This window comes from Lepidochelys kempii, chromosome 1 (genome assembly GCF_965140265.1).
Source record: "Lepidochelys kempii isolate rLepKem1 chromosome 1, rLepKem1.hap2, whole genome shotgun sequence".
NCBI lineage: Eukaryota > Metazoa > Chordata > Testudines > Cheloniidae > Lepidochelys > Lepidochelys kempii.
Window position 1 is genome coordinate 347,987,480 of NC_133256.1, and position 13,776 is coordinate 348,001,255.

At 54.5% G+C, this 13,776-nt stretch overlaps 1 protein-coding gene across 1 annotated transcript; it reads right to left on the minus strand.

The window, feature by feature from the left end:
* Positions 1 to 864: 864 nt before the first annotated feature.
* LOC140911214 (regenerating islet-derived protein 4-like) lies at positions 865 to 13,439 on the minus strand. Its single transcript, XM_073343836.1, has 4 exons — positions 13,373 to 13,439; positions 10,510 to 10,604; positions 10,082 to 10,219; positions 865 to 954 (listed from the first exon to the last, which is right to left on the minus strand). The coding sequence occupies exons 1-4, from the start codon at positions 13,437 to 13,439 to the stop codon at positions 865 to 867; spliced, it is 390 nt and encodes a 129-aa protein (XP_073199937.1).
* Between the last annotated feature and the right edge of the window lie 337 nt (positions 13,440 to 13,776).

Consider the following 13,776-nt stretch of genomic DNA (forward strand, 5'->3'; position numbering starts at 1 on the left):
GACGGAAGAACCCAATGCACAGCTACAGACTAGGGACCGAGTGGCTAGGCAGCAGTTCTGCGGAAAAAGACCTAGGGGTGACAGTGGACGAGAAGCTCAATATGAGTCAGCAGTGTGCCCTTGTTGCCAAGAAGGCCAATGGCATTCTGGGATGTATAAGTAGGGGCATAGCGAGCAGATCGAGGGACGTGATCGTTCCCCTCTATTCGACATTGGTGAGGCCTCATCTGGAGTACTGTGTCCAGTTTTGGGCCCCACACTTCACGAAGGATGTGGATAAATTGGAGAGAGTCCAGCGAAGGGCAACAAAAATGATTAGGGGACTGGAACACATGAGTTATGAGGAGAGGCTGAGGGAGCTGGGATTGTTTAGCCTGCAGAAGAGAAGAATGAGGGGGGATTTGATAGCTGCTTTCAACTACCTGAAAGGGGGTTCCAAAGAGGATGGCTCTAGACTGTTCTCAATGGTAGCAGATGACAGAACGAGGAGTAATGGTCTCAAGTTGCAGTGGGGGAGGTTTAGATTGGATATTAGGAAAAACTTTTTCACTAAGAAGGTGGTGAAACACTGGAATGCGTTACCTAGGGAGGTGGTAGAATCTCCTTCCTTAGAGGTTTTTAAGGTCAGGCTTGACAAAGCCCTGGCTGGGATGATTTAACTGGGAATTGGTCCTGCTTTGAGCAGGGGGTTGGACTAGATGACCTTCTGGGGTCCCTTCCAACCCTGATATTCTATGATTCTATGATTCTATGACTCAGATTCCCTATGTTTTAAGTCCCAGCCCCGGATTTCCCAGCTGGTGCAGGGCGGTGGCTTGGTAGCATGTTGCTGCGTTGCAGAAGGGGTCAGGGAAGGGGTGGGGACTAGTGGCTGCTGGGGAAGGGGCAGTGGCGGCCATTGCCCAGCCGGAAGGGGTGAGCGGGCATCTGGGCTCTGGAGGCAGCTGACGACGTCTGCATTGGAGAGGGGATGCAGGGGATGCATTGTGGGTAGGGTCGGGGTGACATTACTTTGGGGAGGCTTGAACGTCTACTTCCCAACCCTGGCAGCCCTTGATAGGAAGCAGCTGCTCTGCTGGGCCTCAGGCTGGTCCTAGGGCCCAATCCCTCCCCGACACTGCACTGCCCCAATGCCAGCTAAATGCAATTATCTGGAGCATGGCAAATGTGTCTGTGAGCAGGAAGGTCCTTCCCTTTGCACCCCCATTGCCTCTCACTGCTTCTCCCCATGGGCTGCCTGCAGAGCATCAGTGTCCCCACAGCAGGGACGAATGCTGATTTGGGGCAAGATCATGTGCCCCTTAAATCAACAGCAGCTTAGTTTCTAAGAAATGCCGGTGGCCAGTTAATCAGCCCTGAGAAGTAGAGAAATGATAAGAATTTGTAGGCAAATGCTCTGCTCCAGATGAAAAGCAAAGCAGGTCAATATTTGCTGATGATTTGGTATCTGGCCATTCAGCCAGTGACTCCCAACCTACCTCTCCTCCCCCAGTCAAGCCCAACTCTCCAGCTGTCTCGCTGACATCTCTTCCTGCTGCCAGCTCACGGACCACCCCACCTTTCCCCCACCCCCCCCTTCTCTAGCACCTTCATGCTCTAGCTCAGCCATGAGCTATGGGCTTCCTGCCAGACTCAGCCAGGGAGATACTCTGGCCTGTGTTTTACAGGAAATCAGACCCGTCTGGCCTTAACACGTGGGAACTATTGGAAATGTTATTTCCCCCCTTGTCGCTCAGGCTGACTGTGATGCTGGCAGACCAGGGGCCAGCTCATGCCAAGATCCCCACGTCTCCACTGAGAATACAGAGCTGTAACTAGGCCAGCTCACCTGGGTGTTAGGGTCGTTAAAACAGGTACAGTAACTCCTCACTTAACGTTGTAATTCTGTTCCTGAAAAATGCGACTTTAAGTGAAACGATGTTAAGCGAATCCAATTTCCCCGTAAGAATGAATGTAAATAGGGGGGTTAGGTTCAGGGAAATTTTTTTTTTGCCAGACAAAAGACTATATTATATATATATATATATATATATATATATATATATATACACACACACACACACACACACTCAGAGTATAAGTTTTAAACAAACAATTTTATACTATACACAGCAATGATGATTGTGAAGCTTGGTTGAGGTGGTGGAGTCAGAAGGCAGGATGTTTCCCAGGGAATGCCTTACTGATAAATGATGAACTAGCAATTGGCTGAGCCGTCAAGGGCTTAACTCGTTGTTAATGTAGCCTCTCACTCTACAAAGCAGCAGGAATGGAGGGAGGGGAGACAGCATGGCAGAAAGAGACAGAGACACACACACAGTGTGTGTGAGAGAGAGAGATGCGCATTTCCCCTTTAAGTATGCTGACCCACTCTTAAATACATTGCCTTTTTAAGTTAATCAGCAAGCTGAGACCACAGCCGCTGCCAGGAAGCTTCCTCCATCCTGAGCCCTGTCATGTGTCCCCCTGCTCTATGGAGATGGGGTACACGGGGTGCAGGAGCAAGGGGGAGGGGGACACCCTGACATTAGCCCCCCTCGCCCCCAGAAAGGAGGCGGCTCGGGGAGCAGCTCCAAGACAGAGGGCAGGAGCAGCACACGGCAGTAGGGGGAGGGCCAGCTGAACTGCAGGCAATTGATAGCCTGCTGGGTGGCTGCCCCACAGGGAACTTAGGGGAGTGGGGAGCTGATAGGGGAGCTGCCGGCCCACCCTGGTTCCAAGCCCCCAGCAGCTAGCTGCAATGGGCTGCTCTTCCTGCAAGCAGTGGACAAAGCAGGCAGCTGCCAAACGACGTTGTAAGGGAGCATTGCACAAGTTTAAACGAGCATGTTCCCTAATTGATCAGCAATGTAACAATGAAACAACGTTAACCGGGACGACTTTAAGTGAGGAGCTCCTGTATTAGAATTATAAGAATGTGTTGAGGGTTTAGAATGTATGGAACGCTCGTGAGTTGCTACCAGCATTCATCTCACATACACCATCTGTGTCCCATGTTATATGGCGATATTTCAGCATTTGCATTGTAAGACTCTGTGACTATGAAAATCATCAGATAGGAGAGCTATATTAAGCAGTGTGTGTGAGATGCTGGCCCAGCAGGTGCCAGCTCATGACTGGGCCCCAGGCCTCAGTGATCACTGAGAAATACATAGCTGGAACCAGGCTGGCTTGCCTGTGTGTTAGTGTTGTTAAGACAGATATTAGCATTGTGAGAGGGTGTTTGGTATTTAGACCTTATAAATAGGTGATGCTGTTTCCGATTTAGTGTTGGTGAGTAGTGAGGAAGCCATAGAAGAGCTGGTTGTCAGGGACAACCTTGGTTTGAATGATCATGAGCTAATTCAGTTTAAACTAAATGGAAGGATAAACCAAAACAGATCTGCAACTAAGGGTAAAGAGTAAACTTTAAAAAATTTCAAAAGGGTAAACTTAAAAAAATGAAAGGAATTGGCGAGGGAAGTGGACTGGACTGACGAACTCAAGGATGTGAATGTGGAGGAGGCTTGGAGTTACTTTAAGTCAAAGTTGGAGAAACTATCTGAAGCCTGCATCCCAAGCAAGGGGAGAAAATTCACAGGGAACGGTTGCAGACCAAGCATCTCAAAGTCATGCTAAAGAGAAAGCAGAAAGATCTACGAGGAATGGAAGAAGGGAGGGATCAGCAAGGAAAGCTGCCTCTTGGAGGTCAGAAAGTGTAGGGATAAAGTGAGAACTGCCAAGAGCCAAGCAGAGTTGGATGGTGACCCTGTAAAGGAAATTAAAACCACTAGTAAAAGGTACTGTAGCTCTAGAAGTAAAAAGAAAACAAGGGAAGAAGAAGTGGGACCACCAAGCACTGAGGATGGGGTGGAGATGAAAGATAATCTAGGCATGGCCCAACACCTAAACAAATACTTTGCGTCAGTTTTTAATGAGGCTAATGAAGAGCTTGGGGGTAGAGGCAATGAGTAGGGCCAATGGGAACGAGGTTACGGAAATACAAAAATACCACATCCAAGGTGGAAGTCAAACAGCTTAATACATCAAACTTTTTAGTTCTCGCCAACCCTTACCTGTAATGAAATTGGTTTGCCCCCATTACCGGGAGCTAGGGTCAGGAGCGGGGCCAGAGCCAGGCCTGGGAGTGGGGCCAGAGCTGTGGTTCGGAGCCAGGGCTGGGCTGGGGCCAGGGTGGGCCCGTGGTTGGGAGCCGGGGCCAGAGCTGCAGCTGGGGGCCGCAGCCAGGAGTGGGGCTGGGAGCTGCAGGCCGAAGGTGCGGCTGGGGCCAGAGGCAGGGCTGGAGCAGAGCTGGGGGCAGAGTGGGGCTGGGTGGCACTGCTTCCCTGCTCCCATGGGGGCTGGCCCGGCCCTCCAAACATTCCTTCATGCCTGCCCTAGGGGGTGTGCCCCACAGATTAGGGACCACTGTCTTCATGGGACTAAATCAGGGGCCTGGATAGTCTCCATTCAAGAATACTAAAGGAACCAGCATAGAAAACTGGGAGCCCAATAGCAAGGATTTTTAATAAATCTGTATACTCAGGGGTCGTACCCTGTGACTGGAGCACTACTAACATAAGACCTATTTTGAAGACGGGGGAAAAAGGTGATCAAGGAAACTACAGGCCTGTTAATTTGACATCAGCTGTGTGCAAGGTCTTGGAACAAATGTTGAGGAGAGAGAAGTGAAGGACACAGAGGCAAATGGTAATTGGATAGAATCCAACATGGGCTACAAAAGGTAGATTGTGCCAGGAGAACCCAGCGACAGGAGGGGGTTCCCGGCCTCCACGGCAACCGCTAGAACCACGGCCCTTACCCCAGGCCCTCACAGCAGGGACACACGTGGTGCCACCCCCTGGCAGCCCCCAGCAGCGCGCTCACAGCTCGGCGGCCCCCCATGGCGATCAGGGGGCGGGCAGAGGGGCGCTCGCTGCTGTGGGTTATGGTAGCACGCGCCCAGTGGGTACCAGGGGTATACGGCTGGTGGAGCCAGATGCCTTGAGCTCAGCTGTGTGTCTGGGCCCTGTGCGTTCAGCACCCAAGGGCCGTGGGATCCCCACCGAGGACCATAGCCTGTGTGTGGAGCTGTGGCTTCCTTCCCCAGCCAGGCGCGGTGTGGGGTCGGGCGCTGGGGTGACTCCTCCCAGCCGGCTAGGGTTGCCAACATTGTATTTAAAAAATACAGCACAGACCTCAGATGTCCCCAGGCTTGACGTGAGCCTCTGGGGGCAAGTGTCTTCCATCCCCTCCAGTACCCTGGCCCGATGTCCGCTGGCCTGTCTGCCAGCAGCGGGGCTCAGGGTGCTGTTCCCGCACAGGGGCGGGGAGGTGCTGCGCCCCACAGTCCCACTCCCCAGTCCCTGCAGCTGGCTCCATCCCCCACCGGTTGGGGTTCACCTGAAGTGACAGGCCAGGGAGCAGTGGCGTCTTCACACAGGCACGGGCAGTCGCACGGAGCCCGTTGCGCTGTCCTGTTCTCCCTACGTCCCGCGTCGCTGCCGCGCTGTGGCCCTGCTGGCTCGGTGCCTCCTCCCTGCCCGCTGGCCCCAGGTCACACAGGGAGCAGGAACTGGTGGGGGTGGGGCAGGCTTGTTTGGGGGTGGGAGTGGTGACATGCGGCCGGGGAAGGAAGGGGTCCGGGTGGCTCCATCCATGGAAAGCCAATCACCCAACGAGAAAAGGAGGACTTGTGGCACCTTAGAGACTAACCAATTTATTTGAGCCTAAGCTTTCGTGAGCTACAGCTCACTTCATCGGATGCTCACGAAAGCTCAGGCTCAAATAAATTGGTTAGTCTCTAAGGTGCCACAAGTCCTCCTTTTCTTTTTGCGGACACAGACTAACACGGCTGTTACTCTGAAACCAATCACCCAACTGCGCACAAGAGCCTGATCCCAGGCAGCAGTCTTGTGTTGGGATGGGAGGAGCAGGCTCCATTGGGATGCAACCCCAGCTGAGTGGGGACTCTGAACGGGGCACACCTGACGGGAGGATTGGCTCCCATCTCAGGGAAGAGATCCACCAGGGGTCTTCCCCCTTCTCCTCCCGACTGTCCCTTACCAGGTCCAGGGGTCCCCTCACTCTCCTCCCATACAGCAGCTCAAAGGGAAGAACCCAGTGGATTCCTGGGGCACTTCCCCGTACCACAGGTGGGGCAGATCCTTGTCTCTGTCCTGCGGATGCTGATTCATAAAAGTCCTCAGCATCATCCTGAGGGTCCCATAAAATCTCTCCACCAGCCCGTTGGACTGAGGGTGACCTGCAGAGGCCCAGGTGGGCCAGACCCCCCATTTCTGACACAAGCCCTGGAGCAGGGCTGACGTCATTGGACCCCTGGTCTGTAAGGACCTTGCTGGGGACCCCCCCTCTGCTGAAGATGTTCAGCAGCGCGTCTGCCCTGGTGTCTGCCTCGGTGGAGGACGGAGCCACCGCCCCTGGGTAGTGGGTGGCAAAATCCATCACCCCCAGGACATATTCCTTCCCTGACCGGGTCGCCTTGCTGAGGGGCCCCACAATGTCCATAGCCACCTTCTGGAAAGGTTCCTCTGTGATGGGCAGGGGTCTCAAGGGGGCTTCTCCCTTATCCTGGCCTTCCCCCCTCTCTGGCCGGCGTCGCAGGACCTGCCGTGCCGCTGGGCCGCGTCCCAGACTCTGGGCCAGTCACAGTTCTGCAGCAGCCGCTGCCTGGGGCCTGGATCCCCTGGTGTCCCGAGAGAGGGACATGGTGGGCCAGATACGACAGCCTGCGGTGATACTTCTGGGGCAACCCCAGCTGCCTCCTGATCCCCCACAGTTCTACTTCCCCTTGGGGAGCCCCTTCCTGGTACAGGAATCCCTTCTCCCACGGGAATCTGTCCCTGCAGCCTTCCCCAAGGGGGTTTGCAGCCTGCGGCCAGCACGTTCCCTCAGCTCCTCCAAGGAGGGATCCTTCTGCAGCTCGGTCTGGGATTCAGCTGCTGGGGAAGGGAGTGGGACCTGCTCCCTCTCGCGGGCTGGGCCTGGGGTCACAGCCCCGCTGAACCTTATCCCTGGTCGCTCCCTTCCTGCCGTGGGATCACTTCCCAGCAGCGCCTCTGGAGAAGTCAAACCTAGTTGGCAGCTGACCTGCTCTGCCTGTGGGTCCCCCTGCTCAGCTGGGGTCTCAGCTCCCCCCATGCTCAGTGCTGCCCTTGCTGTCCCAGCGGGGGCAGGCAGCGAGCTCGCTGCTTTGGTCACAGCATCAGAGCCAGCGTGAGCCCCTCTCCGGTGTGCAGGGGGGTGGGGAGCATCTCTCTGACCCACCCAGCCCCAGGGCTCTGATTACAGGCAGGCAGGTAGCCCAAGCCTAGCAGCTCCTCCCCCCAGCCAGGTCATCTGCATTTTCACTAACCATTTCCCTCTCTGCCAATTGGTTCCCTGGATTCAAATTCAAACCCTTGTCTGTTACAGGAGCCGGGCCTGGATCCTGTCCCAAAGAGACACAGTCACCCCACAACAGGGTCTCACAGCTGATATCCTGGAGAACCCCAACCACCAGCCAGCCCCACCCCTCCTGTGTCTGCACAGGGATCTGGGCCATAGGCAGGGTGAGGGGCTTCGTCCCTGGCACCTTTACCCAGGTCTCTCAGCCCTGCAGCATCTGGGGGGGCTGCACCACCCAGGGCCTGACAACAGTTCTCTGTGTCCCAGGGTCTCACCACCCCAGGAATGTCTCCCCATTGACCATCCCCTTCTCCTCCCACTGGGGGGTCGGAGGGGCCTGAGCCCAGGAGAGTCCACGCAGATATATAGGCCGGGGCCAGGAGTGGAAGCCTGTCCACCTCCCCACCTATCTGGCTGACGGAGTCTACGGCCTTGGGACCCAGCAAGGGAGCTAGATATCGGGGCTTTTCCGCAGGAACCCCCTGGTTCAAATCACCAGCCTGCTTGAAGGCAGTGAGGTGGTCATGCACATCCCCCTACCCTTAACCAGGGGCAGCAAATTAGTATCGAGGTTCCCTGCAGAAATGGCACCCCAGGGTCTATCCCCGCTCACCCTTGGGAAGTCCCTTATGCCATCTCCGCTCCACCATAGCCAGTTCGTGCTGCTGCTGCTTCTGCAGCTCTTTCTCGGGCTCTCGCTGTCTCCCACAGTCTTCTCGCTCCTTCTCACTGTCCTCCAGCTCTCTCGGACTCAGCTCCAATCCCATCCGTCTCTGATCACCTGATGGGGAACCCGATCGTGAAGACCCCCATCTGGTCGGGGACAAGTGTCTTGGGGAAGCCTGGCTACTGCTCCAGCTGCCCCCAGACCCTCTTGTAGCCCCATTTGGGTCAGGAATCTGCTCCTTGGAGTGGTCATCATCCTCCAGCTGCAGGGTTAACTGTGCTTTGGTGAACTTTCCAATGCGTAACCCTCTCTTTTTGCACAGGGTTACAATGTCCTTCTTCAGGAGATGGTGACAGGCCATCACTTCGCTGTTCCCAAGTTGTTGTGGACTCGCAGGCCTGTGTGCTCTCAGCTCCCCACGGTTTCCAGGAAGAACCCCTAGTGTGCCAGCCCTTCTCGAGGTCACCACCTCTCTCCCAGGGCCAAGCAGCAGACTCCTCTGCCCCTGGAAATGCTCACCAGAGTCCCCAGGGGGACCCCATTACTGCAACAGCCCTTCTCTCTCCCAGGATCAAGCCGCAGATTCCTCTGAGCTTGGAACCACTCACTGCAGTCCCCAGGGTATCACTGGTCACGCACTCCCAGGGGTTAAGCGTAGCTCCTCCACCCCCTGAAACTACTCCTTTCTGAGCCTTCAGCACGCCTGGTCCTCGGCAATCCCCCTTCGTGTTACTGCTCCCCAGTCACTTACTGCAGGAAGTGCCATCTACTGGGTGCAGTACATCCCACTTCTCCCACCAGTTGTCACGGAGTGTGGAGGAGTCAGGGCCCTGCACCCGCCTCCTGTGATTCACCATGACTCTCAGCCAGCCAGTAAAACAGAAGGTTTTTTAGATGACAGGAATACAGTCCAAAACAGAGCTTGTAGGTACAGAGAACAGGACCCCTTAGTCAGGTCCATCTTGGGGGGTAGGGAGCCTAGACCCCAGTGCTGGGCCTCCCTCCATTTCCCCAGCCAGCTTCAAACCGAAACTCCCTCCAGCCCCTCCTCTGGCCTTTGTCTCTTTCCTGGGCAAGGAGGCCACCTGGTCTCTTTGTTCTCCAACACCTTCAGTTGGCACCTGGCAGGGGAGGGGCCCAGGCCATCAGTTGCCACAAGACAGGGTTTTAGCCATTCTCTGTGTAGACCACTGCACACCCCTGCCTTCTAGGGCTCCACAACAATCACACACCCTTATCTCATCACTTCGATACTTAAGAAATTCATAGGGGACATTGAGGCACCCACACAATATTCAAAGAAAACATTAAGAACATTCCCACTTCATCACAGTTATGTGCACCAATATGGAGGTGATATGTGACACATCACCTCCATATTGGTTCACAGGACAAAATTCATGTGGTGGGGGTGTGGCCGAGGGGATCAGAGTGTGGGAGAGGACACAGGGCTGGGGCAGAGGGTTGTGTGTGTATGTGGGCTCTGAGGACTCCGGCTTGGGGTGCGGTCCATGGGGTGGGGCCGGGGATGAGGGGCTCAGGGCTGGGACATAGGGTTGTGGGGAGGGGGGCTGAGGGCTCCAGCTGGGGGTGCGGACTCTGGAGTGGGGCCCGGGGTGAGGGGTTTGGGGTGCAGGCTGCCCTGGGGCTACGGTGGGGAGAGAGGACTCCCCCCAGCTCTCCCTCCCTTCAGCAGCTCTGGGGCTGGGGCCATGGGATAGGAGCCCTGCCCCCGGCCATGGAAGGCCAGGGCTGAGGCTGGGTTGGGGCCTGGGGAGGGGCCCCCTCCCCTGGTCGAGGCAGGTCTGGGGCTGAGTTGGGGCCAGGGGAGGAGTGCCTCTCCCCCGGCCATGGCAGGTCCCATCCGGGCAGGTTCCCTGAGCGCCTGCGGGGCACTTCATAGGCTACAGGGAACTGAGCCTGGCAGCCCCTAGGAAGGGCTCATGGGCCAGGGTCTCTGCACAGCCCCTGGGAAATAGCCAATGGGAGATGCAACTGCCAGAGGCAAACCAGGCGCTGGGCACTCACCTTGTTGGGGTCATGGAGTCCGATCCAGACGTAATCCTTGGAGCCTGACTTGGCCATATAGTTGGCCACCATGTCCCTTTCTGCCTCAGTGAGAATGGAGGCGAGATGGGCCCCTTTGCAGTGAAGCTGACACTGCACCTGCGGCAGGGACATCAGCGAGGCCTGTTACCCCCCTGCAGGGGGCGCTGTTTGGCACCGGTGTGGCGTCCTGCCCCACCAGGCTGCAGCCGGAGCAGGGACGGCTGTGAGGGGAGAGAGCCCCATCTCAGTGCCTCTTCCCGAGCCCCAGGGCCTGGCACCAGCCTTCCCCACCCCACCTTTGCAGGGATACACCCAGGGACCAGAGGTGATGTCACCAAACCCCTTCAGCCCCTGCCCCTCCCAATTAACCTGCTCCACACTGTGGATCCCTGAGAAGCGTCTCGTACCTCAGCTGCTGACCAGGTCATCTTTTTGGGGAAGAACCCATAGCAGTGGTCATTGTAGTGCAGCCAGCTACTAGGACAGGGTGTGACCCCTATTCCTGGTCCGAGACGGGGAGAGAGGACACTGTGGGGAGAGGCTGTTTTGGAGAAGAGAATGGGAGAAGAGCTGTCAGTTGCCGTCATTCTAGCTCATTTGGATCTCCAAAAATGTTGTGAAATTTTGTCCTCTGTCAAAATGGCCACTTTCTCCTGTTACTTTCAGTGGGGCTGAAGCCACTCAGTTAAAACAGCTGCCCCTCCCTTGCCACCTTTGTCTGTGGCAGTGAGGCTGTCCTAGTAAGAATTACCACTGTCTCCCTTCCAAGGGGACAGGGGCTGGGCTGTCCTCAGGGAAGATGGTCGCCTCCTATCTTCTGTGCAGGAGCACTGGGGAACCTGACGGGGACGGGTATCAAGGGGGTTGAGTCAGAGTACACAGGGGACTGTGGGATGAGGATGGAGAGCACTGGGTGTCATGGGGATACTGGTGGGACTGGGAGCAGAGGTTAAGTTGGGGGCACTGGAGTATAGTAGACGCTGAAGGGACACCCACACATCGATTTGCCAACCTAGTGAGGAGGGCTTTGAAGTAGGTTCAAAAGTGGCAGGTGACAAAATCCCACAGGTGACCTTATCAGAAGGCTAAATGTTGGGAGGGAAATGGAAAATTACAATTGAATCATAGGAGCAAGAAGAGAGATAACAGTGCAGGAATCTGCTCTGCATCTCAGATGTCTATACACAAATGCAAGGAGTAAGGGGAATAAATGGAAGAACTGGAAGTATTAGTATATGACTTAATCGGCATCCCAGAGACTTGGTGGGATAAATCTCATGACTGGAATATAGGGAAAGTTATAGCTTGTTCAGGAAGGACAGGCAAACATATTAACTGCCTTTTAAAAGGGGAACAAAGAAGATCTGGGAAATTATAGACCAGTAGCTTAACTTCAAAACCTGGAAATATACTGGACCAATTTATGAAACTATAAATTTGTAAGCATCTACAGGATGATTAGGTTAAAAGAAAAAGCCAACATGGAATTGTCAAGATCAAATCATGCCAAGCCAACCTAATTTTCTTCTTTAACGGGGCTAGTGGCCCCAGGAAAGAGGGGAAGCTGTAGACTTGGTGTATCTTGATTTTAGTCATGCTTTTGACAGTTCCATATGATGTTCTCATAAGCAAACTATAGAAATGTGATCCTGATGCAATTACTATAAGGTGGTTGCACAACTGTTTGGAAGACCCTACTCAAAGAGTAACTGGGGAGGTGTACTTGTTTACTGTCGAACTGGGCAGACATGTCTGGTGGAGTCCCCCAGGGGTCTGTCCGGGGTCTGGTACTATTCAACATTTCCATGAATGACTTGGATAATGGAGTGGAGAGTACACTTATAAATTTTGTAGATGACACCCAGCCAGGAGGGGTTGCCAGTACTTTGGAGGACAGGATTAGAATCCAAATGGCATTAAGAAACTGGAAACTTGGTCTGAAATCAACAAGAAGAACGTCAATCAAGACAGGTACAAAGTACTTCATTTAGAAAGGCAAAATCAAAAGCATAACTACAAAATGGGGATAACTAGCTAGGCAGTAGTACTGCTGAGGAGGATCTGGAGATTCTAGTGGATCACATATTAAATATGAGTCAACAGTGTGATGCAATTGAGAAAAAGGCTAATATCGTTCTGGGGTGCGTTAACAGGAGTGTTGTATGGAAGACACGGATGGTTAGTGTCCCGCTCTACTTGGCTCTGGCGAGGTCTCAGCGGGAGTTCTGTGTCCAGGTCTGGGTGCCGCACTCTCAGAAAGACGTGGATAAGATGGGAAGAGTCCAGAGGAGAGCAACAAAAATGCTAAAAGGTTTAAAAACCTGACCTGTGAGGAAAGTTTAAAAAAATGGACATGTTCAGTCTATAGAAAAGAAGACTGAGGGGTGAGCAGAGAACAGCTGTTATAAAGAGGATTGAGAACAATTGTTCTCCATATCCACTGATGGTAGGATAAGAAGCAATGGGCTTAATCTGCAGCAGGGAGATTTAGATTAGATATTGGGAAAAAACTTCTTGACACTAAGGGTAGTTAAGCTCTGGAAGAGGATTCCGAGGGAGGTTGTGGGTTCCCTGTCACTGGAGGATTTTAAGAACAGGTTGGACAAACACCTGTCAGGGATGATGTAGATTTACTTGATCCTGCCTTAGCATGGCGGGGTGCTGGACAAGGTGACCTCTGCAGGTCCCTTCCAGCCCCCCATTTCTATGGTTCTCTGATAGCTGAGGGCCCAGAGAGGTCAGGGAAGGCAGGGAGCTAGTGACAGGGGGGTGGGGGGAGGGATTAGGAGCATGTGGAGTAAGTGCAGAGATTGGTGGGGATAAGTAAGGAAGGGGGGCCGGGGGAGAGAAATAGTCTGTGGGTCCCAGGACTCTTCTTGGCACAGGAGGAGGGGGGAAGGGTTTGGATTATCCATAGCACAGGGATCAAGCTCATGAGGAGGTGCCATTTTGAACCCCCTGAAAAGAGATGGTGGTCACTCGTTTGGGATGTTATTGGCACATTCTTCTCCCTGGTTGGGACGGGACCCCTCTGCCCCGGTGGGGAGAGTCACCCTCTAACCTGCAGCAGGAGATGGGGCGGGTTTAGCTCCCAGCCTGTCTCTCACACTCAGCCCCAGGAGGTCTCAAAGATTCCCTCTGCACTCAGAGCCAGGGGCAGCGGGAAGCAGCCTCTCTGGGGTCCAGATTAGTGGTGAAATAAATTCATTTCCCATCAAGGGAAAATAGATCCTGGGGTCTCCAGATACAAGGGTCCAGGCAGGGACTCACCTTCCAGCAAGGGGTTAAAGATCAGGCAGCCAAGAAGGCAGAGGCTGAAGTAGGCGACTGGTCCCATCTTCGTGCTCCCCCTGGGGAGAAAACACACAAGGGAGATGGGGCCACGACAGCCTGAGACGCCCCCTCGAGAGACCCGTATCCCCTGTGTGGCATTTCACAGGGGGAAGTGCTTCGGAGCTGGGGATGTTTGGTAAAGGGCCTGGCTGTGCTAGAAAGGCTCCAAGAGGGATCCCATCCTCCCAGCCCTGGGGGACCCAGCTCGGAGCCCATGTCCCTGGTTCTGGAGGATCCTTCCACCTCTAGCCCTCACTGAGCTGTGCCCCAGGGACAGAACAGGACACCAAGCAGGGAGCCAGGACCCAGCTCCTCAGTGGCTGTGTTCTGCAAGCCGCACC